The sequence below is a fragment of the Lates calcarifer genome, linkage group LG12 (assembly GCF_001640805.2).
Source record: "Lates calcarifer isolate ASB-BC8 linkage group LG12, TLL_Latcal_v3, whole genome shotgun sequence".
In the NCBI taxonomy this organism is placed as follows: domain Eukaryota; kingdom Metazoa; phylum Chordata; class Actinopteri; family Centropomidae; genus Lates; species Lates calcarifer.
Window position 1 is genome coordinate 5,304,797 of NC_066844.1, and position 26,549 is coordinate 5,331,345.

Sequence of the window (26,549 nt, forward strand, 5' to 3'; positions counted from 1 at the left end):
CACCAATTTTTCAATCGATTCCAGATAACTCGATGAGAATGCGATCGATTGTGCGGCCCGGTATTATATTTCCTGCGCAACCTTTCCTCCTTCCTTTTTGCTGAATGTGTCAGCATGGCCCCGATTGTAAGTAGTGAGGCGATCAAATAAACGGCATACAGACGATATATTTTAGCTTGTGTTTTACACTCACAGAAGTGTAAATAATCTGTGACCACAAATATATATGTTGCTGAAGGTTTAGGTGTTTTATTTTGACTTGTTTACTGTGTCGGCGTACCACCACGTTGGGCTAACTTGATGCTAATGTTAGCTAGCAGCAGTTAACGTGAAAAAGCTGTCGTAAAGCGTTTTTGATAAAACACAATCGAGTTAGCCAGCCTCTTGAGATTTCTTTACATGCTTGCTAAATTATTTTAATGCTTCCTGATGCTGTTTTGAAGTTACACACAGTCTTGTGGTCGTTTGTGTGAGTTTGAGTAACCTTTACATTACGTCTGTGCCAGAAAAAGCAGGTGGTCAAGAAGCAGGGTGGAAAGAGGAAGAAGCAGATCCTAAAGTTCACCCTGGACTGCACCCACCCTGTTGAAGATGGCATCATGGATGCTGCCAATTTTGTGAGTAGACCAGTTCACTTAAGTGACATCTTGTTAAACAGTGTGCCACAGCTGTCAGACACGACCCGTGAGTGTCAAACTCTGCTGTCAAATCAGTGGGATCAATCCTGAGTCATTGGAGATAATGTTCACAGTCAGTAAAGTAGAACTAAATTATAATCCAGTGTGGTTTTCAATGGAAACACAAGATGTCAACCACAGTGAGTCTCCTGTCAGTTCTTGTTAGAAACTCTTATTTATACATCACATCGTATATTTTGAAAATTGCACAAATTCTGTTCAGGGTTGTTAATACCATCTTCTGCTGTGTGTGACTTGCTGTGTCCTCTCCACTTTTAGGAGCAGTTTCTGCAGGAGCGAATCAAGGTGAACGGCAAAGCTGGAAACCTTGGTGGTGGTGTGGTGTCCATTGAGAGGAGCAAAAGCAAAATTGCTGTCAACTCCGAAGTCCCCTTCTCAAAGAGGTACATGATATGATGCAGCTCCTTGTCAGTCATGCTTTACTAGCTGACACAAGTGTATGTTTTTTGCATATCACAGTTATTTACAAAATGCTAGACATTGCCAACCATTGCTCTGTGCAGTGCTTCTTACCAGGTCACAAATATACTTTTAGACAAAAACAGATATGTCTAATATAAGGTGTTTCCACAAGTCTTCCAGGGCAGCTAAGTCATCTATTTTGTTATTATGTGTGACAGAGAGCAAAACAAAGTCATATTTAGGAAAATGAGTTTCATTTATTATTACAGATGTTTCAACAACAGTTATGTAACAAAATGAGAAGACACCAAACAAATACATCTTTATTTGCTGTATTACAAAATATGGTGATACTCTGCCCAGAATGTCTCACTCTTGCAGACTTCATATGTGGCTGTAAAAGGTTTGTGGTTTACCATGTCATGGAGAAGCTGTGCTTTGATGACCTTGTCTAGCTGGCAAGCAAACAAATTGGTTTGAATTGTGTGGTTTGTAAGTGTGGTTTTGACTAAGGCTTTGTTGGTGTATTCTTGTAAGATTCTTGTAATCTTAGTCTCTATTTAAGGTAAGTACTGTGAGGATAGCATATCACAGTGCCAATTATTTATGGTTTGGGGAGGTCAACAATATGGATACTCTGAAAGAAGACTGCAAGTGTTGTATTTTCATTAATTCAGGAAAAGACTGAGTTTTTCCTTATGTTTTTTGTAGCTAGCTGCATGGGAAGTATCTCAAAAATTTCCAACAATGTCTTTGTCACTTTGAAAGTTGGACATTAAAGCTAGGTCCAACCAAATATTCATTGTCATATCCAGCCATCGAGTTTTAGGCCACTTTATACAACTGTAAAATCTATCACAGTTCAGTACAACAACTCAGCCATGGATTCTACCTGTACAAAGTTTATAATTTCCACTTTTTGTTGATATTGTTGAAATGTGAGATGTAATTGAATTTAATGTTTATTACTGATGTCATAGTTAGAGGCAGCGTAGCTTATATTTAAAGATGTTTCTGATGTTTTGTTCTCCATATTTATAGATATGATTTTCATATATGAAGGGGGCAGGATATTAGAAACACTTAGGGTTAGATATGATGCAGATCCTCAATGACAGTGTCAAGAAAAACTGAACATAATAGGCATCTTAAATGTAAACTTAATGTCAGAACAGAGTTGTACTGGCCTGCATTAGATTGTACAGGTGTACCTAATAAATTGACGACTGAATGTAAAGCCTTAGTCACAGACTTGAATACATTCAGTTGTCATTTTATTAGGTACACACAGATTTTGACATATAGTGGGAAAAGCAGAGGTGAAGTGAATTGCTCTGTTCTATTCAAGTGTCCTGCAGTATCAGGAACCTGACATCAGAGCAGCTAAATGGAATTCAGTGGAATCATGGAATTCCTTAATTTTATTATTTACACCTGTGGTTTTCCTGCTGTGACATGTCAAAATGTCATCTGTGAAAATGGTTCATTACCAGCGGGGTCTGTGGACTATCATGCCATACCAGGTCTTTATTTTTTTTCTTGAAAGAAATGTTGCTGTTGAGCACTCATAACTCAGTGTGCATGGGTTTACACCACCAGGGTGAAGTGGGAAAAAAACCCAGTCCCTTGCTATTTTTTTTTTTATTTATTTATTTTTTTGTTAACAATGTACTGTGTATGAAATCATAGATACCAAATGGCATAGGCTATGGTTAAAAGCCATTGTAAAACTAAATAAAAGCTAATCTATAGAAAAAAGTAGAGGACACTTAGGGTGTTAATCGAATTTCTGTTGGAAGGTTACTAGTTTAGGGCCCCTGAAGACAAATCCCCCCGTCTCCAGCCTGGACCTAGGGACAGTGTCCAACAATGGGTCAGCAGATCTCAGGCCAAAGTGTAGGGAGAAATATGAAATGTGTAAAAACAAGTAATATAATTTTAAAATCAGGTAGCCACAGGCAGTTAGTACAAAGAAGCCAGAACAGGAGAATTATGTTCTTGTGAGATCCCTGGCAGCAGCATTTTGAATGAGCTGGAGTCGTTTCAATTGATTTCTGAGGCAGGACACTGAGTAAGAAATTACAATAGTCAAATCGGCTGCCAAGAAAGGCATGAAGACGGGGTGCAGTGTCCTGAAAAAAACGAAAGGAAGAAACGAGAATGAAAAGAAATAAATACATCGGATCCCAGCACAACCCTTGAGGAGACAGATGACAGTCTTTGTTATGTTATGGAAATGAGAAGATCAAAATCACACACAAAGATTTCTGCATCTGGATATATTCACTTGCATAAGCTCACTTCAAAAATGGAAGCTAATTACAGATATATACTTCACTGAGATTGAGTTAACAACACCACCACCAGAGGGTGACTCTACCATTTTGATTCCTAAGTGGAGTACTTTGTGTTACCAGTGTGGAAAAGTAACTGGAGAGGTATTATTAGGTGTATTTAGTAGTGATGTATGTAACCTTAGTGTAAGGTACATCTGTCATGAAATTATTATTTAGTGACATACAGTATATACTATTTATGAGTCAATTAACATAAAAAAAACAACACAGAACTCTTGATTTAGTACATGTGAGGTCAAAATAATTGTAATGTGTTAAACAGTTACATGTATGTCTGCCTGTTTATTAAAGTATATTAAAGGAATTGGCAAAACTCTGCAAACAGTCTTGGGTGCAGGTTCCCAATGAATAAGTTATGAAAATGAATTGCATATTATACACTAAAGGTTTTCTGCTGTTTCTCTCCTTCCCCTCCTCTTATTTTTCTCAGGTACTTGAAGTATCTTACCAAAAAGTATCTGAAAAAGAACAACCTCAGGGACTGGTTGCGGGTTGTGGCCAACACCAAGGAGAGCTATGAGCTACGCTACTTCCAGATCAACCAGGATGAAGAGGAGGAGGAGGAAGATTAAACCTGGCACCACTTTTAATAAAATTTTCTAAAGAGAGTAGAAGAACTGTGTCTTTATTTTTATTTTTTACAATTTGTTTTAATTTTGCTCTCTGGGCATCACACATGGTACAGCTGTGCAACAACAAAATACATACCAGAGCCATGAACAGAATTCTTATTGTTTAGATGTATGTTTAAAAATAATCCAAATGAACAGTCCATTTAAACTATGTATAGTTTAAATATACTGATAGATGACTATATATGTGATCATCATAAATCTAAAATACTTTTTAGGTATGTTTATGTGACTTGTCTGGTTAGAAAATTATTTTCTTCTGTATTTGTGCAGAATCAGCACCAGCAAAGCTAATTATATGAACATTAAATTTAAAAGTAGGTTCAATGTGTTCTGTTAATAGCCAAAAACAGATGAACAAAACCGTGAAGCTGCATCTAATTAATAAGTATGCTTCAATTAAGTAAAATAGATACAATTTAAGAATTATCACATAACTCCACTGCAGCATGTGCGGTGGTTGTGCACTCACAGCTCTTGATTTGTGTACTTTAAGTGAAGCTGAAACTCATGCTCTCTGTGGTGAGCTCTCTGTGGGGCATCCTGTGTTACAGCTGTGGTAACCTTGACAACAGTTAGACCACTGGCAGTCAGGATTCCTCTCAGCATGCAGTCATCAGGCTGCACTTGTATCTGTGTGTGTGTGTGTGTGTGTGTGTTTTGTTGTTGTTTTTTTTAAGTCCGGAAAAAGTGGGAAGTTTGCAAAATGAGGAAACAGATTTTTAGTTTGGTTATTTCTGCCTGAGGTTTGAAGCGTTAATTAAAAGTGAGGATTAGTCCAAAAAATACTAATCGGCCATTATATATTTTCACGTCATAGGAAAACAATGTGTGTGTTTTTTCCCCTGCAGAGATACTGAATATTTAGAGTAAAGGTTATGAGTGAACAGTGAAGCAGCCTTGCGAGAAAGCAGCAGAAGTTTGTGTCTCCATTCTCTGGACTTCCAAAAGGAAATGGGCAGACGACAGGCGCGGGAGAGTATCCGCCTATTAGCTGCGCATGGCGTTGTCGCACAGTGTGTGTGTGTGTGTGTGTGTGTGTGTGTTTTGCACACTACTAGTTGAAGTGGTAACTAGGAGAGCATGACTAACTAGTTGTGGGTGAAATTATGGGATGCATCGTCATGGCAACAGACCAGACGTCACAATCTGGGCATGTGTGTTCCATTTTTGTCTTTCTTATTTTTCAGACTGGAAGACCTGGATAGAGATCAGTGGAAAATATATATAAATGATTTTTTCTTTTTTTTTTACTCCTGCAGAGATTCACTGCAAAAAAAAATAAAAATAAAAAAAAATTCCCTGAGCGACGAATACATTTCTTTTTGGGTGAAGAAAGAGACTGGGCTGCGGCGTCTGGAGGGTTAACTTTCAGTATTCTCAGCCTAAAAGGGGTTTGGGGGCTATGAGATAAAGATGCCGGGGTCGCTGAGTAATGAAGACGAGGGACAAGACGACATGGATTTTGAAGACGATATGCCAGGTGAGGGAAAGGGGGGAGGCGGGGTGTCCTTCAGATTATTTTGCGCCGCTACGCCTTGAATGCGGGGAAAAGGGCTTGTCCTGCGTTCCTGAGACCAGAGAGGAGGAGGAGGGGTGGGGTGCAATAAGCAGAGTCATGCGATTATTTTTTTTTTTATTTTTTTGCACGACCTAGTGTCTTTAAGGTGGGAACAGGTTTTTGGATTTGCCTCCGGCTGTCCTCACATCCAACCTGATTTTGGGGGCAAGATGAAAACCCTGCTGCATGGTTTCCGTGGGCTGTTTTTTTTTTCTTTCACGGGCTGCATGCGTGTACAAGTGAATGGCTTTACCTCAAGTCCAAAAAACACAAGTTTGGGTTCAGAGAGCTGTTTAAAAGCTGTGACAGTTATTTCGGTGGTGTGTCAGCGCATGCTTTGATGGTTTTCGTCCTCCTCAATTAATGTGTGCATATGCTTTTAAAGTAGAAATGGGCTACAGTGACAACATCCGTGTTCATTTTGTAGAAGATGCGCTGCTGTTTCCACTTGTAATCAGGAGGATGCTCCAACTTTCTTTTTTCCCCTCTCCAGCACTGCATGGCCGCAAAGGTGTGAAAGCCACGTGTAGGCTACAGTAAACAGTGCTTATCAAGTCTTTTGCCTCTGGTTCTGGGCATTGTTGATGACCACGGTTGGGTCACCAACATCCCCTCAGCTCTAACCCACATTCTCTGACATGCAGCTCATTGAGTCCACATGGTGGCTTCAAGCAAAGCCAAATCTGAGCAGTATTTCCTCTAGATGGAAAATTCATCAGTCAGCCACTCTGGCAATGAACCTGCTGTACTGTACATGTGATTTTTTGTCCTTAAAAATCAGGTCACGGGGGATGTTGAGATTCCTTGATTAATGACTTGTATATGTGAAGGTTAGTTGCCAAATTATGACCATTTTGATTTCTTTTAGTGAGTATAGGTTTGTCAGTCTTTCTAGCAGGTTCTGGCACCCAGTGATTCCCTGTCCTAAAAATGAGCCTGTACCTGGTGAATCAGATAAAATGCCTGAGTAATTAGGGGGAATCCCAGTCATAGTGGTCTAAATGATGCTTTCCTAATGGTATAATAGTGCTGCATGACGACTTTTGTTCCCAAACCAGCGGTGGGATTAGTAATGGGTCAGAGCTGTCATGCCTATGTGACATGTACTTAAACTGCTAACTGAGTTGTCTGTCATGTGCAGCTAGTCAGTCTTAAGAATCTGTTTCCTGGTCCAGTGTGTCAGGGGTTGAGGAGTCATACTGTTGCACTTGTGTTGGGCAGAAAAGGCAGGAGCCTGTAATAACTCTGCATTGTGTCAATTCGAACAGTGCAGCCCATAGATGATTTCCTTTTATTGTTTACCCCTACAGCTTGTTTTGAACATCAGATTATTTGATTGTTCGATGTCAAGGGCAAGACTTAAAAGATGCTGCTTTGCCCTCTACTTCACTTTCACATCACAAAAAGTTTACTGGTTAGAACAAAATATTAAGAATATGGGAGTGTAAAAGGCGTATCTTTAATTAAGTGTTGTTAAATGATACAGTGGTACATAGATAAAAGAGAATGTGTTCCAATTTTTACTCAGAATGAAGTTGCTTTTTGCTTTGGGATATTGGGATTCAGTAAGTAATACAGTGCAGTAATACAGGGTAAAATTTTGTGACAAAATGATAAAAAGCCTTCACTGAATCTTGTTGGCTTGGTTTTGTCATGTGATGCTTTAGCATTGGTTTAACTGTCTTGAAATTAAATTAGAAATTGTCATATGGTGGAGTTGCCATGGTGCTTTTCTTGCTCATCTTTCATGCTTGTTTTCAAGGCCTTGAACCTTTTAAACTGATATTCTTTGTATCATTGTCACAAAAGGGGATCTATTAATTATAGTATAGCTTATATCACGAGAACATCATTATTTGCTTTTTCTGAATTCTAATATAGATGGAATTTTCTATTGAGGGGGTACGTTTTAGAAAATGCCTTTGCCTTATTCGTGACAATGCCTTGCATAGAAAACCAACATATTTTTCTTCTCTTTATATATAGAATGTTTTTGATAGGCCAGATTAATACTTGCAAGCTTCTGTGTGAAGGTGTGCAGCAGGGAGTAAGAAAGACAGACAGAAAGAAGGGGAGAGGAGAAACAGAGAAAAGTGTTGAGCAGTTGAGGCATCATCTATGACTGCCAGCCATAGCCTGAGGGAGAACACAAGCATTGATGCGTGTCCCCAGTAACCCAGGGGGTTGGTTAAACATGTATGAGGAAGGAAAGGTGCAATTGATTATGGCAGGTGAGTGAGGATATGTGAGCAGTAATCTGGTTTTAAAAATCAAGAAACATTTTCATGTGTCAGTCAGAATTGTTTTATGTGCGCCTTGATATAACTGTGTGTTTTTATGTTGTTGGCTATAAACATATCAATAGAATGAAGGGTAATTGTGATGAAGTTCAGACAGGATATATTATGTCTTAATGAAGATTTGTGTTGATAAATTAAGATATCCATGCTATTCTGACAATATGACTGGTGTTTAGTGTCAGTGGTTAATGTCTTTGCTCTCATTTTATTTTATCTTATCACTGTCCATAATGAAGTGATGCAAATCCATTGTTACGCCGGTACAGGAAGCAGTTTTCAGAATGCTTTGCGATCTCCATCAGCAGACATCAAAGTGACAGGCAAGGTCAGAAATCCAGATCAGATTTTTTTCCCTGGCATCAAGATGCAATTAAAACCCAACAATATAGAGGCACATCCTAGGGGGACTTTAGTCCTCTAAATGCTATCCTATCACAGCTTTTATTTGCTGTGTCCTAATTCCCTTTGTTACACTCCGGGTGCTTACACTGTCACAGATTGTTCCATTGTGTTTTCTGTTTTAATTGTTTTGTTCTTCCCTAAAATTGAAAGATTATCATGGGCTTTTGTGTGCCTACAAATGTTATCCCCAATTGGAGAGGGTTCTATTTTTGGATTCCTCACTGTGAAAGTTGACACCATTTTTTCCTGCTGCGCGTGCACGTAGCCTTAGCACGAAAGATGCCTTTTTTTAATGTGTGTTTGCAGATGAGCAGTGCTGCATTCTGGTCTGCTTTATGTCGGCTTTATATTGCACACATTATGATCTTGTGCATATATTGTCCATAATAGATATGATTTTAATGATGCCATTTGGGCTTTATCCTTCCATCACTTCGATGATTACATTTTCTAATAATAGTATGTGGGTATCTTTGAAGGCGTTTGAGGCCTGAGCTATAAGCACTTAATCAATGAAGAAAGGAAACCCTTTGGCTCTGTCTTGCCTCCTTCGTGGCAAGCAATGCTGGGCAACATTAAGTGGGTATTTCCACACAGGGGCCAACAGAGAAACGGCTAATGTGCTTTCCAGTAAACTCTAGCTTCCTCACTTGGGAGTCGCTCATGAATCTCCCTTCTAATGGGTCAGTCCGGTGGCCAAGCCCTTGCAGGAAGGTCAGAACTGTGTCTGTGCCATCTATCCACACTTTACAGACGGCCTGTTTGCCAAGTGGAGCTTTGGTCCTCTTTCTAACAGAATCTGGTGCCAGACCTCTCTGAGCCACATGACTGAGCGACCTTCCCCCCTTCCAACACCTGGCACAGCCTGGTTCACTCACCAAGCAGAAAGATTATCTTTCCCCTGACGACTTTCCCTTTGGGGACCTCACAGGCCATTTACTGTAGGCAGGGTTAGGATTAAGGCAATGCAAGTGTTAAACACAGACTTTTTTTACTCAATAAATTGCATCGTTGTCACACATTAAGATCCATTACTGACAGACCATTTGTTCAATGTTTTTGTTAGTTTTTTTTTTGTTTTTTTTAACAAGACTACGAGTCTACAGCCATGCCAGCGGCTCTGTGAGGCTGCACTTTAGGCAGAGCAGTGCTTTTAACTAAACGCTAACGTCAGTAAGCTAATATGCTCACAATGAAAATGCTTATATGCTGACTTTTAGTAGGTATATTTACCATATTTACCATATTTACTATTGTAGTTTATCACATTAGCATGCTAATGAGCACAAAATATAAACTATAGGTGAAGAAGACAGGAATAGTTATTGTCATTTTGGATTAATGAAACTTTTGACCCGATTTTGGTTTTGAAGGAAAGGTGCATCATCAAAGTCATTACAATTTATGTTATTGAGGCATGAAAGTTATGGATGTGGTGGGCAGACCAACACTGCCAGCCCTAGAGCAATTCCACTGTCATGGCTAAAAATCACTAAGTCCAATCTGCTTGAAGTGAAGTTGGTGCATGTAGTTGAACTTTTAAACCCTACACCAGTAACACTGCATCACCATTGTCAGGTTTGAGTGATTTATTGTGCAGGAGGCAGAGCAAGGGACACACAGTCCAGCATTATCTGACATCATCCAATCAGTGATGTGTGGTCAACCTGTCAGTCATAGTACACTCATAGAATTATAGAAAGAAAAGGGTGAACAGTGATGGACTGCATCCTTTCTATAATCCAGGGCCGCCTCCATCCTGCATCTGATCCATGTCATCATCTGTGCATCTGAGAGAGGTGTAAGGCTCACTGTGGTGCCATCATAACTTGCCTGGCAGGCGGCTAACATACATCTGAGACATAAAAGGGCTCCCTGTTCGAGAGACTGAATACATAAACTCAAGGCTTTATTTAGAAAGAGAGAAATAAAGGGGAGAGAAGCAAACGGGTCTCTGCTTGTGGTAGAAAGAAAGAATGATCAGGCAAAGCGGCAAAAATACCACACAGATAGATAGATAGATAGATAGATAGATAGATAGATAGATAGATAGATAGATAGATAGATAGATAGATAGATATTTAATCAGCTGCTAAGCTTTGTTTTACTGATGGTGCACATTCAATTTTAGAACTCACAACTACTTCCATTTATACATGAGCATTATCACATTTTAAGGTAATTAATGCCATTTATAAATGTTGTCAGTCACATCTATGTTCTAAAAACTTTTGGCATGTAAAGCAAAGGTTACCCTCAATTAACACTGAAGACAGGGTGACATTTAATTTGGTGGACAGAAGAAACACAATGAGCCTGTGAGTGCCACCTAGTAAAGCTTTGAAGCCCCCCATTTGTACATCCTGTATGTGTGTGTGTGCGTGGGATACCTCCTGCTAGCTCTGCTAAATAGAGGATAAGTGGTTGGTGAGGTTTGTGTGTGTCTACTACACAGGAATCCCTCCTCCCCAATCTCTCACTCTGGCTACCCAGGGGAGTGGTAGACTGCAGGGTTAGTGTTGGCTGATTGACTCTGATACATGTGCTGCATATTTCATGCCCTCCGGTCTGTCTGTGTGAGATGCAGAGAGCGAGGGAGACACGTAGACAGATAGACTGAAAGAGACATAAAGACAGTTGGTGGCGCAAAGGGAGAACGGGATCAGATCGACCTTTACAGGACCGTTGCATCCTGTGTGTATTTCTCTGTGCCTCCTTATAGTGATGTATTGTTTGGGACTGTCTCTCTCCCTTACTTACTCCTCTGTGACCCACTATGGCATCAGTGAAGTCTGCTGCGCTCAGCAGTCAGCACGTTTGTACACAGCAGCTTTGAGACAGTACAGCTGACAACCAGCAGCAGGTCGCTTTAGTCCCAGCACGCATTAAAGGCAGAAGATATGCTCAGTATACCTCAGTGGTCCTCCAGGGAGTTCCCATTTAGCGGCGGGGCAGGCACTCCATCTATTTGTGCTTTGACTGGTAAAGTTGATCCACACTCAGTGATGTGTGATTATGAGGTTTATTTTGCCAAGTGCTCCCATTGGCCTGATTCATCATTTTTATTTTCAAAAACTGACTAAGTGACTCTTCACTTTGCTGTGTTTTCACTGCCTGCTAGGCTGACAACTAATGATTATTGTCATTATCAATTAATCTCTTCCTTTCTGTCTTTTTTGATTAATTATTTTGTCTGTAAAAATGTCAGAGAGCTGAAAAATTCCCATTACAATTTTTCAAACCCCAGCTGATGTCTTCACATCTCTTGTTTCTCTAACCAGTTGACCCACAGATTCAATTTACAGTGTTATAAAACTGAGAAAAGATGCAAATGCTCACATTTTAGATGCTGGAACCAGTAAATTTTTCTTTCATAAATGACTTAAACAATTAATCAGTGATCAAAATTGTTGTCAATTAATTTCCTGCCATTCGACAAATCGATTTTAGCGCTACAGTGAACAAGCCAAACTGCTTTGTCAGTATAAAGATTTGGGCTAATTACAAGCTAAATTGGCTGTAAAGTCGACAAACTCAACAGCATCAGCCAAATTTCCAAATGTAGCATCTAAAGTACTCTGTGCACGGTATCCTGCATTATGTTCCTAATCAGATATGTTTTTGTCTCTCCATGTCCAGATGAGGATGATGAAGGTGAGCGCAACACTGTTCCCCTTACACCTCTTGACAGCTTCTTTTCTGATGACGACTCCCTCAAACAACAAAAGAAGAAGAAGCCCAAAAAGATGAAAGAGGGAAAAATGCCCAAAGTTAAGAAGAGGAAAAAGGAGGTAAGGTGTAATTCTCACTCAACACCATCTGTCATGACCTTGGACACAACAGCTTGGCAGGCATTTTGGCTCAGGCTGTACTCCGCATTCTCTATTTCTCAACCCATCGCTCTTTTGATGTCTCTGCAATTGGATCAGAGGTGTATTTTGGCTGCTGGACTGCCTCTGTAATCTAAATGAGAGGCAGTGGACTGTCTCAGGCTTAGGGGAGGTTGGCAGCAGTGTCACCGTCATTGCCAGTGTAAGCTGTGGGCACCAAGTGCCAGTTTAGAGTGTAGATTTGTGCCTGTGGTGCTGGTGCTGATGGCAGGGACTGTAGGTCAGAAGTACAGTCTGTGCCAAGCTAGCAGTGGGAGTCAGAGCTGTGACAGAGCAGTTTTGACAGTAGAATTTCTCCAGCCTTCAGTCTCCAAGATTTAGTCAACAGGTCAGAGGTTTGGACTGCTCTCTGCTTTAACACTACTTGCTTTATTTAACCAGATTTGTTGTGTTGGAATTAATTTTCTAGCTGTTAAAGCTAGCCTTACTTTTGGTGAACAGCAGCCACTGCGGTTGCAAAGTGGCAATTATGGGATAATGGTGAATGCTAAAATGTTATGTACAGTAGTACAAGTAGAAAAGATTCATAAAGTCAGCAAACTGAGTCAGTTATGTCATTCATACAGTCTTTGTACATTAGTAACTAAAGTTATCTGAAGTTAGCCAACATTGGCTAGCATTAGCTTTTATCAGACAGGCTTTAGCTGCAAAACAGAAAGTGTGTCTGTTTCATCCTTATGTGGAATAAATGTGATACTTCCTTTAAGTGTCACATAGTCTTGCTTTAAAGTTGCATTAATCTTACATGTAATTACCTCATTTTAAAAATCCTGTCTTTTAGTTAATCTCATGTGTGTACTTCCCTTACTTGCCAAGGGCAATGCCATAACTTCTTACCATTGCAAATGTGTTCACCAACAATTGACATTGTTAGGTGTCATTTTGAGTCATTTTGCTGTTCACCTGAGGATTGTTAGTCCAATATAAAATTTACTTTTAGCTCTGTTTTGGTCTCCACCAACTTCTAATGAAACATCTGGCTCATTAGCAACTAAATTCCCACCATATGTTCACCAGCTAGCTTTGTCTGTTTGTCATTTGGTGCTGGGCAGGTAGCATACAGGCAGCACTGTTTTTTCCTGTGGCAGGAAACATATTGATAACAGCAAAGTATTGTGTTAAAGTATGTTTCCTCATCATTTTATATTTCCCCTTACTTTTACCTGAGCCTAACAAGTAATTTCTGTTGCAGCTAATGATAATGTAAAGAACCCCGTGGCAAGGGGGAGCGCACTCCAAGACAAAATGTCTTATCAAGATTGAAACTCTTAATCAGAATCTAGTGGGTTAATATAGTGTAACACTGGAAAACCAAAACAATGATGTGAGCCTGGTTAAAAGCTCAAGATAACTGCATTTTGATTATTTGTCACTTTGAGTGATACCTTTTAGATTTCACATTGTCATTTGATCCAGCCTTAATATATTATATTAATTAATGCAGGTTTAATAGGAATCTGGCAAAAATGTGGCCTCATCTACCTTTAACCTGGAAAATGTATCCAAACCCAGGTGCTACAATAATTCTTAATTCAGTGATTACAGGAATTCACCATATTCCCAGTGTGTTTCCTGCTTGTGCTGGCCATGGCTTTAACAGTGTCAGTGACATACCCAGGATGTTCCCCTCTGCTGGGTGGAGATGCCAGCAGTGCTGTGAGGAGCTTGGCTGGCCAGGCTGCCACCCGGCCCTTTGGCTGCTTGTGGTAAACACTGAGCTCTGGGTCTCACTGAGCTAATGAGGGGGGGACTCCCTCTGACACCCTCCTCTCCTCTCCTCTCCTCTCCTCTCCTCTGCTCTGTATTCTCCTCTTTCTTCCCTCTCCCCTCGTCTCACACGCATCACCTCACTTCGCCTTGATCGTGATGCCACTGCTTTTGTTACTGCCCGCCTTCTTTCTTTCTTTCTTTCTTTCTTTCTTTTTCAATTTCTTCACCAATTATACTTTCTACCTGGCCCTCCCACTGAGGAATCACCACTGCTGTAATTCACTTCCAATCGCTCCTCAAAGGTTGGTGTCAGACAGGGGCCAAAAGTCAATTGGGGTCAGAGACTGTCAGTGGCACATCCCAATCACAGGTCAGAGCTACTGGTGGGAGGAATGGTAGCCAGGGAGAGACATACTTGTCTTCCCTCTCTCATCTGCAGTCAAACAAAGGAACTATATAGACATGAAGGGGCATTCTACCTCCTACCACATCTAACAAATCAAGGGAATCCGAGTTTATAGAAAGCAGTTAATTTTATTTTAGAACCTGAGGTTTGGCCACAATAAAACCTCTGTGAAGCTGTGAGGGAGCTGCTTGCAGCCTGAACGTTTTGCCGAAATACTGTTGCTTTGAGATGAGCCCGTGTCTTGTTTTTATAAGTTCAATATCCTCTCCAGGATTGTGAGTCAACAGAGAGCTGTTGCTGATTTCAGGGAAAAAGAAGAGGCCGTTGTTTTGGAACCATAAAGTGTTTTTACAGCAGTATTTTTCCTTGTTGAACTAGATTTTATTGAATATCCAGTTCTTTGCTCATTTCATATTTTCTGTGGCATCCTCTGCAATCTCCCTCAGGCAGAGCCATTATGGGGAAGCATCTAATTTGATTATGTTATCAGCGCTTATCTGATTTTCTTCCCTCTGAAAGTAGAGGCACCCTCTTTGTTGCTGCCATTGTCCTCGTTGGTCCTGTGATGTGTGAGTAACATTGAACTCTGAGCCACAGTGAGGTTGTTGCTCAGTTCCACCTTGTCTTTGCAGTTGCTCTCAACAGTGGTTCTGCGTCTTTGCTTTTCCCTCCTCCATCTCCACCTCCACTCCCATCCCCCATCCACAATCTTCAATTTACTCTCTCTCTCTCTCTCTTTCTCTCTCTCTCTCTCTCTCTCCTCCTTATGCATAAATGAGATTTGTCTAGACGGGTGCTGGAGCACCAGCTCTGCAACCACAGGCCTCTGCATAACAAGCTCGTTATGCAAACGTGTCTGATTGGATGGCGCCGTTCCATTGGCTGCCACTGTGATAGAGTATGTGTGTGTGTGTGTCTGTGTGCTGGTGGTGGGGGGAGTGAGTGGCAGTATAGAAAGAAAGAGTGAAAAAGAAAGGGGGAGCAGTTGAGAGAGAGAGTGAGAGACAAAATAATGGGGGGGGTTATGAGATGAGAAGGAGAGGAAGTGAGAGAAAAGGAAGGCGTGTGTGGGGGGGTGAGCTATGGGAAAGAGAGAAAACTAGGAGGAGAGAGAGAGAGAGAGAGAGAGAGAGAGAGAGAGAGAGAGAGAAAGAGAGCTAGAGCCAGACACTGCTCAAATTTGGTCACCATGGCAACACAGCCAGGCTGCTGGTAGGGTTGGCGGGCGCTGCGGCAACGTGAGCCTTTCCACTGCGCTACAGAGTAAAACGCCTGCAAGTCTCTCCATGGATCCACACAGGCCTGCTGAGCAACAGGCAGCGAGCAGAGCACGAAGCTGCTGTGCACTAATCCACTTCTTAGCATGTGCACACACATGTTCACGCACACATGTATAGATACTGTACATACACATATACAAAGACACAGGTGGAGAGAAACACAGAAGAGAGTATAGAAATGTTATCACATTCACACAAGAAGATATGCACATATACACACATCCAGGCACATGCACAGACATGAACAGACACACATGCATGCAGACACACAACCCCCCTTTAAAAATGCATCTTTAGATTAAAAGAAAGAGAAATGCACTCATTCAAAAACACAGATACACACATGCACAAATAGAAATTTACATGCACACTTGGACACACACACACAAGTAATTAGGTGGGAGATGCACGGCGAGAGAAACACCAAATACTTTTCCCTCTCCCCCTCTCTCACTCACACACACACATACTTTCATGAGCATGCACCAGTGAATTTGTTCATATGCAACACTCTTGATCACGCAAACAACACCTGTTAACTGTTAAATCCATATACCCTTCCAGATGTCTCGTATTAAACAGGCAGCGTGCAGCTCAGTATACATATCAGCTCTGAGCTGTGATTGGCTGCACAGCCCTGAGGTGTTCTGCCTCTTGGTTTACTTTATTGTCGAAAGCATGTGTGAAAGGTGAGCGTGCCTCTGACTTGACTCCTCATCTACTCATTGCTAACTGACATGAAATGCAGCAATTTTTATATTTCATCACAGGCAGAAGAATTATTAATATTAGCAAAGCAGTGACACTTTGGAATGATGTGATTTAATTTATGCAAATGCCATCAAGTAGAGGCTTTTATCCAAAGTGCTTTATAGTATACTGACAGCATATGTTTTTAGCGTGGGTGGCCTGTGTGGTAGCTCTAATCCCTAACCCTGGCAAAATTAATGTCATGCTCATTTGCCCTATCATTGAGTTACATATTTTAATTATTCCACCTTCTTTAACATTAGATTTGAAATTCTCCAAAGATAGCTCTAAACCGGAGACAGGTTTCCTTTGTGTCACCAGTGGTAAAAATTGAGACTTTAAATTCAGTTGTGATCCAGGAATCTGGCTTTGATGCCAGCTTCAGTCAGTCACAGTCATGTCTTGAGGTGGAGAGCTGAAGCAAGATTCAAAGCCAGATTCTACCAGTTTACATTTATAAAAATAGCTGTTTGGCAGGAGCTCTTGACTACATCAAAGAACAACTGCCAGGGTGAAGTTTTCATTCAGCAAAAATATAGTTGGAGTTTTGTGAAGGTGTATGTTTAAACATGTCTTTGTCTGCTGGAACAGGAGCAAGGTCAGCGAATGTTGTTTGCCTTTTGATATACTCATGTCTCTCTGCTGATTACCAGAAACAGCAGGGTTCATTAAGTATTTACATGTATTTGTACATAATGTGTCCTTCTGCAAATGCCTCAGGGAGGAATTCAGGCAAGAGTTGACAGCGACCTGGAGGAGACCTCAGAGGTGGAGGAGGAACGGGAACGTCCAGAAATAGGCTCCGAGAGCGAGAGCAGCATGTACGGCCCCACCAAGAAGAAGAAGAAGAAACCGAAGGAGAAAAAAGAGAAGAAACCCAGGAAGAAGAAGAGAGACGAGGACGATGATGAAGATGACGATGATGATGGTAACATGAAAGTAAGTCTGGGTCCATGATGCTGACTTGGACCAGCGTAGTCTACTTGGTTATGTACTTTAAATGAAGATGCTAATTTCTCCACAGGGTTTACATGTAGGTGCAGTGCCGTTTATTTTATAGTTTCAGTGTCATTTTAAATTGATGATTTCATGATATGATAATATAAGAATAATTTTAGATTGTTTTTATGTGTCTCATACTCCAAGGATATTTTATGGAGAGATGACAGGCAAAAAGATTAGATATTAGATTAGACGCTTTAGAAATGGACTCTGCATTGCAGATTGAGGCAGTGAGGGTGTGACAGAGAGTTGAAAGTGACACCTAGTTGATCTCTATTAAATGGAGTGAATTTGTATTAATTTAAGCTTTTAACATTGACAGCTGTTTCCTAACTTTTCAAAGCCCATTATGAAAACTGTTATTGTGAGTGTGCAATTGTTATTACTAGATACACATATTATACATACTGGTTAGTAAAAATTATTCATGTGCAATTCACAAAAACATATACTAAAACCTTAAAAATATGGAGTTGTAGTTTTTCAGTCCAACAATGACATAAATCCTAAACTAAAACTAAAATTTAAAAAAAAAATGCTTCTTGTTTTATTATTTAGGCGGGCCATCCTTAAAAATAGTATGGATTATAATTGGTTTCCATTTATTTAACATCAATATTTTGTTTATTAAACATAATTTAACATATGTGTGTTGAAATCTCTCATCTGTATTTCCATAGGAACCCAAATCTTCCAGCCAGTTGATGCAAGAGTGGGGTCTTGAAGACGTTCAGTATGGCTTCACCGAGGACGACTATAAAACCATTACCAACTACAAGGCTTTCAGCCAGTTCCTCAGGCAAGCATCTAATTTTGTGTCTGGAATCTCTTTCCTATGTTAAACTGCTGTGTTCTGTTTCTGTTTCTGAGGATTGTCAGAGTCCCTCACTGAGAGTCTTCCAACAAAAACTCCACAGTGAGTCTGTAGTGTGGTGTGACGAGCAAACACTGCTCTTTTTGTTTGAGCTAGAAAGCTCGGCTGTTGGTATAAAGAGTCTGTCTCACCTGGGGCTGTCTGCCTCGGCTAAGCCTCTGCTCCGACAAAGTGGAGCATGAGCTCCTGCAGTGCCCCCTGTGAGTAGTCAGCTGCTTACTGGATGCCTGTGACAGCCGGGAGGCTCTGGGACTCAGTGCTCTGACCCACTATCTTTCACAGGCCAGCGTGCTAAACCTCAAGCTGTTGCCTGACAAATCACAAACATGACATACACACAGCAAAGCAGGGAGAACAAAACTTAAGGGGCAGTGGGGTGTCAGCAAATCAAGACCTAGCTCCCTCCAGTGCTAAGGGAAGTAGGAATTACATCAACAGGAATGAGGGGTGACATAATAAAGCTGCTGTTGTTGTCTCCTCTCCCCCTGGTTTTACTCAGGCCTCTCATTGCCAAGAAGAACCCGAAGATTCCCATGTCAAAGATGATGACAGTGTTAGGGGCCAAGTGGCGAGAGTTCAGTGCCAACAACCCGTTCAAAGGCGCATCTGCCACCGCTGTGGCCGCCGCTGTGGCTGCCGCTGTGGAAACCGTTACCGTGGCACAGCCAACGTCTGTCAGCAGCAGCCAGCCGAGCTCTCAGCTGGGGCCAATCAAAAAAGCCAAAACCAAAGAGGGAAAGGGTAAGGGCCTGGTGAACTGTGACAGAACACATATTTTTAGACATAATAGCGGGAATACCACTCGGTTAACTTGTCTGTTGTCTGGATCTGTGTGTCTCAGGGCCAGGAGTGAGAAAGAGAAGCAAGACTGTGAAGGAGGTGAAGAAGAAACCGAAGCCGAAGAAGACGAAATCAAAGTCGGGCCAAAGTGGGAAGAAGAAGAAAGCATCCTCGGTATGTCTTGTTTTTTTGCTGCACCGTTTTTTGCTTCCCCCAGCTCATTCATCCTCTCAGCCTCTCCGCTCGTGTATATTTTCAATGACATCAAAGTGACCAGACTCTTTATTACGCTTACTGTGAAAGTCGGTTTATTTTAATTCTTTGTGTCGCCCTGAGCTCTTTAGTTTGTGTGTATGCTTTTCCAGAGCGAGGAAGACTTCCTGGAGGAGTCAGACTTTGATGACATCAGCATCCACAGTGCCTCCGTGCTTTCTGATACCTCGGGGGCCGCCACCAAGAAAAAGGCCCGACGTGGGCGGAAAAAAAGGAAAAGTATGTTTACTGTCTACACTCGCCATGCTCTGTGGTGTGTTTTTTTCCCTCCAAAATCCCAATAAAAACCCTCAGAACTAGACTGTTTGATTATGGCTAACAAGGAAATTAAGCTATATTTTTTTATTATTTATTCTGGGGAATGTTTTCCACATGCGCTTTTTCAGGGGTTATTGCCCCCTCATGGAGTCTCATTCACACTTAGAGGGAGCTCAGTATAATATGCACTACTAGTTACTGAGCAGCTGCATTCAAGTGATGTTCTGTACATAGGAAATACCTGTGTTTACCTTTTCCCTTCTCTCCTCCAGAGGAAGACGGTGATGGCTACGAGACAGATCACCAGGACTACTGTGAGGTCTGCCAGCAGGGTGGAGAGATCATCTTGTGTGACACCTGTCCCAGAGCGTACCACCTGGTCTGTCTGGACCCTGAGCTGGAGAAGGCCCCAGAAGGCAAATGGAGCTGTCCGCACTGTGTGAGTTGATTAATTTGATATATAAAGATATTTAAGTTTTATGTTGTGATGTTATGTTGTTGGTGGTGGTTAGCACTGTCGCCTCACAGCAAATTAGGTTTTGAGTTCAAGCCCAGGTTCTGTGTGGGTTCTCTTTGGGTACTCCAGTTTCCTCCTGCAGTGCAAGGGTTAACAGGTGACTCTAAATTGCCTGTAGGTGAGAATGTGAGTGTGAGTGGTTGTTTGTCTATATGTGCTGGCCCTGTGATGGAGTGGCCATCTGTCCAGGGTGTACCTTCCCTCGAGAGGGAACATTTGCTGGGACATTTACTGGGATTGGCTCCTCCCCCCTGCGACCTTTAAGGATGATCCACTTCCTATATATAATGGATGGATGGAAGCTTTTCTATGTGCAACACTAAGTCAGTCAAACAGTGCATCATTGCATGAGGTAGATGAAGTGTGTCTGTGTGGGCTTGTGTGAAAATTTTAAAGATTTATAACTCAAACATAAACATTACATTGCATATATCCAATGACAGTGACAAGATCTTGTGGCAATTTTGAAAAGATTGGTTCTAGACTGTGATGGTAAAAAGACACCTTCCCCCTATACTGCATGTCAGTTTCCTCTGATCTGTATATCTGCATATTTTAATATCTGGGTAATACTGAATAATGAGTTAAAACAGCACATGTGCACTGATATTTGTGTAAGTGAAATGTAAAGTGAATAAGACCTCAGGCTGAGGCTCTTCTTGGCTTGTGACCTCTTAAAATGAAGCATCTACTTGCATAAAAGGTTGCAGATACAACAGGTTGTGAAAAGTTCAGCAAAGGAGCGATTATATTTTTTCCCAGATTCTTTTATTCAAGGTTTAACACATTTTTCTGGAGCAGACCTCTCTTGACCTCAGTATAGTACAGTGGGTAATGCTGTGGTCATAAATTCCATTTATGTCTTGTTAGTTATCAGTAATCTGTATGTGTAAAACCAATCAAGTCACTGCTTCAAAGTTTTATGCTTTGCACAAATCTATAGTGCGTAATTGATGAATGAGTCAAAAAAAAAAAAACAGACAACAGAACTTTGATCATGCAGGCTTTTGGTCTCAAACCCCGCAAATGTTAATGTGGCTGTCAGTGGCAAAAGACAAACACTGTAAAACTAATCTGTAAATATCATATATCTTAATGTGTCCTTGTGGTAATAATGTGGGTCAGCGTTATTTTAAAAAACAAAAAAGGTGGCTGAACTTAATATAGCAGTATTTAACCTTGCCACAACCATTTGCGCTCTGCTGTGTCTCTCAGGAGAAAGAGGGAATCCAGTGGGAGGCCAAAGATGAGGAGGACGAAGAAGAGGAGCCTGTAGGGGAGGAGGAGGATGACCACATGGAGTTCTGCAGAGTGTGTAAAGATGGAGGAGAACTGCTGTGTTGTGACACCTGCCCTTCCTCCTACCACATCCACTGCCTCAACCCGCCTCTCCCGGAGATACCCAATGGGGAGTGGCTGTGTCCTCGGTGCATGGTGAGTTGAGGCTACACATAGATCTCACTACTTATGGAAAAATTGTCAAAATATATGTTTGCAACTGTAAGGTCTGGGGGTTAAAGCTTAAACAATGTTTTAAACTCACCTCATTTACTCCTAATCAATATATATTTTTACAATTTTACCTGATTTTGAATGATTTTAGAGCAACATGAACCTATTGAGATAATGAATATATATGAAAAATAGATTTCTGTGCCCTGAACAATGTGCTTTACATACTCCAATATATATTTCATCTGAGTACTTCATACATTTATGAGCACTTCTTCAAACGCATGTTGTCACTTTAGTGTTTGTCTTGCATTTTTACAAAGTGTGCCGTGGGGTTGAATGATTAATCAGAGTACAGTATACTGTATTTTATAAAGTACCTATGGCAACAAAAGGTGATAGTTGTAGTTTTTATACAATTATGAAATAGTTTGTGAGGTGGTGAGAGAAACAGTTCAAGTGTCAGCTTAAATCATGTAATAATTTGTTTCTGAATACATAAGGATGTCATTTTAAACTAGCAGAGTGAGCTGACTCATTAGCATGTTAGTGTTTGAATTGCTCTGCATATTAATGTGAACTAAATTCATCTAAGATTACGTGTGCTTATTTACTCTGACACAACATGTCTCTTATTTTTTTCTTTTTATCAGTGTCCTCCCTTGAAAGGTAAAGTACAGAAGATTCTGCACTGGACATGGGGAGAACCCCCATTGCCAGCTGAACTGCCCCCGGGCCCTGATGGCAAGCCAAATGATCCACTGACCAAGCCCCCACTCAAGGGCCACCCAGAGAGGGAGTTCTTTGTGAAGTGGGCTGGTCTTTCATACTGGCACTGCTCCTGGGTCAGCGAGCTGCAGGTGAGATACCAGGAGTATCACAAATTAACACTTCTGCTCTCTTTGACTGCAGGAACTACAGTATGTGTTCTCTTTGCTAAATATGGAGCACACACAACAGGTTGGTCACTGGACCATCTTTCACAGTAAATATGAAATGATAATGCATGTTCCTGTGGCCATTTAGCTCCTAGTAAATATTTCAGAGCACAAACGTAGCTGACATTTAGTTTAGTGATGATAGGACAATTGGTTGTTTTCAGATTTGGCCCTGGAGAAGTCTCGTCCCCCTTCTTCAGTGACAAGAAAGCTTTCTTAATTTGTTTTTCTACCCTTCATTAAATTCATTCTGGAAGTGAGAGTAGAGAATTAAATTAGTCTCAATGCCATGGCTAGATTATACACAGCATTCTTGTAAAAAAGCATCCTTTGCCAGAGGTGGTGGTGGTGAATGAAACTAAGCAGAACTTATTGTTTGTCTGGTGGTTGTGCAGTTGGAGCTGTATCACACGGTCATGTATCGGAACTACCAGCGAAAGAACGACATGGACGAGCCGCCGCCGTACGACTATGGCTCTGGGGAGGAGGAGCTCAACAGCGAGAAGAGGAAGAGCAAAGACCCCCACTATGCTGTGATGGAGGAACGCTTTTACCGCTATGGCATTAAACCAGAGTGGATGGTTATCCACCGGATACTCAACCACAGGTGGCTGCTCGCAGTTACATACTCTCTTACATCCAGATGTTTTACGGACTTGAAGTTCTTGACGATAAGCTGGTGCTCAGTGTGGTTTATGCGCACTGTCATCTTGCTAGATGAAGATTACTCCTCACAGCACAGAACATTTTAATATGAAAACATAGGAAATACTGGGTGTTTCAAGTCATAGAAAATGCATAGTGATACAAAACATTTTTCTCTCCAACCAGAACACCATCTGTTTCCAAACTTTTCAGGCATGGAGGTGTTGGTGTTGGTTTGTCACTTGTCACATGTAGAGACATGTATTTCTGACAGATTCAGTATATTTTTCTGTATGAGATATACTTTGGCATTGAATCCAAGTTTTCCTCTATGTCTCAGCCATATCCCTTAACAGTTTCCTGTGATTTTGTTTGTAATACATGTCATATTTCATCAACAAACAGCATTTTCTGTTTTCCTTCATGTTTATTCTTCCCTGTAGTTTTGATAAGGATGGTGATGTGCATTACCTGATCAAGTGGAGAGACCTGCCTTATGACCAGTGCACCTGGGAGGTGGATGATTTTGACATCCCAGAATATGACAGTCACAAAGCTTGTTACTGGGACCACAGGTTGGTTAACAGCATTAGCTTAGCCTCACTTCATGCCTCTTTCCATAGCATCTCTTTACGGTATGGAGATGACAGTCAGGATAACTAGAATAAATCCCTGGCACACAAAAATAAACAAAGGCATATGCCTACATCTGCTGCTGTTTCTCTTCTGCCCTGCCCTCTATTTGTGAATCCCCTGTTTGAGTTGTTTGGCTCATCATGTTGCTGCAATTTTTTTTCTTCCAGGGAGCAAATTCTAGGGGAGGACCAGCGCCCCCTGGTGGTGAGGAAAGGAAAGAAACTCAAAGAGGACCATCCAAAAAGGGAGGTCCCTCCTGATGCTCCCATCATAGATGTAAGCTGGGATATTTAGATGCACTTAGATTGCAGAGGTGCAATGAGTTGTCCTAGTTACCTGTTTCTTTTTGGGAATACAAGACCTCATTGTTATTGGCATCTTTCTACAGCTACTAAAATTATACTGTGTGGCGATTTAACATGATAAATGTGCCGTACATTTATTCTTATACTTTATATATATTGTCTATTTACATTAGGCTAAATTTTGCCTGAACTTTTAACTCTACTTGTAATTACAAATGTAATTATAATTACATTATTAATTACAAAATACCTCTGTACTCTCGTATCATCAGCCAACCATCAAGTTTGAACACCAGCCATGGTACATTAATGCCACTGGAGGAACACTGCACCCATACCAGCTGGAGGGCCTGAACTGGTTGAGGTTCTCCTGGGCTCAAGGCACAGATACCATCCTGGCTGATGAGATGGGCCTGGGAAAGACTGTGCAAACGATAGTGTTTCTCTACTCGCTATATAAGGAGGTGAGGGTGGAAGAGTGTCCTCTTTTATTATGTCCATATTATATAACATATATCACATTTTGCTTCTCTGAGTGCAATGTAAAAAGAGCACATTATTACTATCAGTTTTTATAATACAAATGGAAATGTAGACTTAGATCATACTGGATAATGAAAAAAGTAGATCTACAGTATATCTTCTTCCTGTGATATTGAGAATTGCTTAGTCATGTGTTTCTTCTCTCTCCCTCTCAGGGTCACTCGAAGGGGCCTTTCTTAGTGAGCGCACCCCTCTCCACTATCATCAACTGGGAAAGGGAGTTTGAGATGTGGGCTCCAGATTTCTACGTGGTGACGTACACTGGGGACAAAGACAGCAGGGCGATCATCAGGGAGAATGAGTTCACCTTTGAAGACAGTGCAGTGAAATCAGGGCGCAAGGTGTTCCGCATGAAAGTATGTCATGCTTACCCAGCCATTCAATACCACACACAGATCAAATGCTGTTCACAAATACTGTGTTTTAGTTTGTTTGAACCTATAGTTGACATTAGTCATTAAGTGCTTTCCTCTTCAAAAGCCTATATCTAAATCCATCAACATCTGAAAAACTCTTTCCATGTTTTTTTGTTCTTCCCTGTGCAGAAAGACACTCCAATCAAGTTCCATGTGCTGCTCACATCCTATGAGCTGATCACTATAGATCAAGCCATTCTGGGCTCCTATCACCTGGGCCTGCCTGGTGGTTGATGAGGCCCACAGACTGAAGAACAACCAATCAAAGGTATAACAGCCTTTCCGGTGTTGATAACAGCAGTTAATGGTCTCCATTAGAGGTAAGAAGCAAAAATATAATCATTTTATCAGAGAAGGAGCAGGGACACAGACAGATATGACTGTCCACAATCTTAATCTAATGAATAAATATTCTGATGGACTGTAGAGAATGCCTTTGAGAAAGCTGAGGTTTGATTGGAGGTTTAGATCCATGATGATTTACGGTAGAGGCATCATTGCGACTCTCTTTATCCTTTTATCAAATCCTGTACAAAATGTGTTCTGTCTAGTTTTTCAGAATTCTCAATGGGTATAAGATCTACTACAAGCTGCTGTTGACTGGGACACCTCTTCAGAACAACCTGGAGGAGCTGTTCCACCTGCTTAACTTCCTCACCCCAGATCGCTTCAAGTAAGTCCTTCCTGTCCTCTGTCCATTATTTTTATTCCCCTTACTCCATCTTTCCAGTAGTTCTTAGCTGCTGCATCACGTAGGATCCTCCTTAGATATATGAGCAGACAAATCCTGTGTTTCTTGAATATATGGTTTGAATTAAATTGGAGTTAATAGAACCTGAGAAGCAAGAAATAATCCTGTCTTTACTGTCACTTAATTTAATTTTTTATTTCTTCGTACAGCAATCTGGAAGGCTTCCTAGAGGAGTTTGCCGACATCTCTAAAGAGGACCAGATCAAGAAGCTCCACGACCTGCTGGGGCCACACATGCTCAGGAGGCTGAAGGCTGACGTCTTCAAGAACATGCCTGCAAAGACAGAGCTGATTGTCAGAGTGGAGCTCAGCCCCATGCAGAAGTATGGCCGGGGATAAAAGAAATATTAACAGGATACTAGTTGCAACAGGCTGAAAATCAATGCTAAAATATTTGTGTGGTCTGGACAAGCTTATATCTTTAGATGTATGGTGTGAAAGCTAGAAAGCTTGTCTCTAAGATCAGGCAAATAAAAGAGTGTAATTATGTGATTCACTTTTCATAATTCCTCCTTACTCAATCTGACCTCTGTCCTCTGACCTTTAGGAAATATTACAAGTTTATTTTGACACGAAACTTTGAGGCTCTGAACTCCAAAGGCGGAGGGAACCAAGTGTCCCTGCTCAACATTATGATGGACCTGAAGAAGTGCTGCAACCATCCTTACCTGTTCCCTGTGGCTGCTGTGGTAAGGCAGCAGTTTCAAATGTTGTTAAATATTAATATGTATCACAATACTGAGTACAGAATATAAAATATAAATTAACTGT

The 26,549-nt window shown here is 41.1% G+C and overlaps 2 protein-coding genes across 2 annotated transcripts in view; both read left to right on the plus strand.

Moving 5' to 3' along the window:
• Positions 1-14: 14 nt before the first annotated feature.
• On the plus strand, positions 15-4,074 carry rpl22 (ribosomal protein L22). Its single transcript, XM_018679614.2, has 4 exons — positions 15-126; positions 507-617; positions 957-1,081; positions 3,888-4,074. Exons 1-4 carry the CDS (start codon positions 115-117, stop codon positions 4,027-4,029), a joined length of 390 nt encoding a protein of 129 aa, XP_018535130.1. The 5' UTR covers positions 15-114; the 3' UTR covers positions 4,030-4,074.
• A 698-nt stretch (positions 4,075-4,772) lies between these two features.
• chd5 (chromodomain helicase DNA binding protein 5) overlaps positions 4,773-26,549 on the plus strand; it is a 38,136-nt gene continuing 16,359 nt past the window's right edge. Inside the window, 20 exon segments of the mRNA XM_018679523.2 lie at positions 4,773-5,572; positions 11,992-12,143; positions 17,109-17,327; positions 18,071-18,189; positions 18,764-19,005; positions 19,106-19,218; positions 19,410-19,536; positions 19,848-20,014; positions 21,308-21,526; positions 22,198-22,404; positions 22,878-23,089; positions 23,571-23,702; positions 23,931-24,039; positions 24,341-24,532; positions 24,767-24,967; positions 25,157-25,234; positions 25,236-25,295; positions 25,579-25,700; positions 25,928-26,101; positions 26,326-26,467. Of these exon segments, the coding sequence (XP_018535039.1) occupies positions 5,506-5,572; positions 11,992-12,143; positions 17,109-17,327; positions 18,071-18,189; positions 18,764-19,005; positions 19,106-19,218; positions 19,410-19,536; positions 19,848-20,014; positions 21,308-21,526; positions 22,198-22,404; positions 22,878-23,089; positions 23,571-23,702; positions 23,931-24,039; positions 24,341-24,532; positions 24,767-24,967; positions 25,157-25,234; positions 25,236-25,295; positions 25,579-25,700; positions 25,928-26,101; positions 26,326-26,467 (3,054 nt within the window). The 5' untranslated portion in view covers positions 4,773-5,505.

Bases quoted from the DNA above. Each gene is read 5' to 3' on its own strand.
- rpl22 (XM_018679614.2), top strand. The intron at 618-956 runs GTGAGTAGACCA...CTCCACTTTTAG, and splicing joins TCATGGATGCTGCCAATTTT to GAGCAGTTTCTGCAGGAGCG. The intron at 1,082-3,887 runs GTACATGATATG...TATTTTTCTCAG, and splicing joins GAAGTCCCCTTCTCAAAGAG to GTACTTGAAGTATCTTACCA.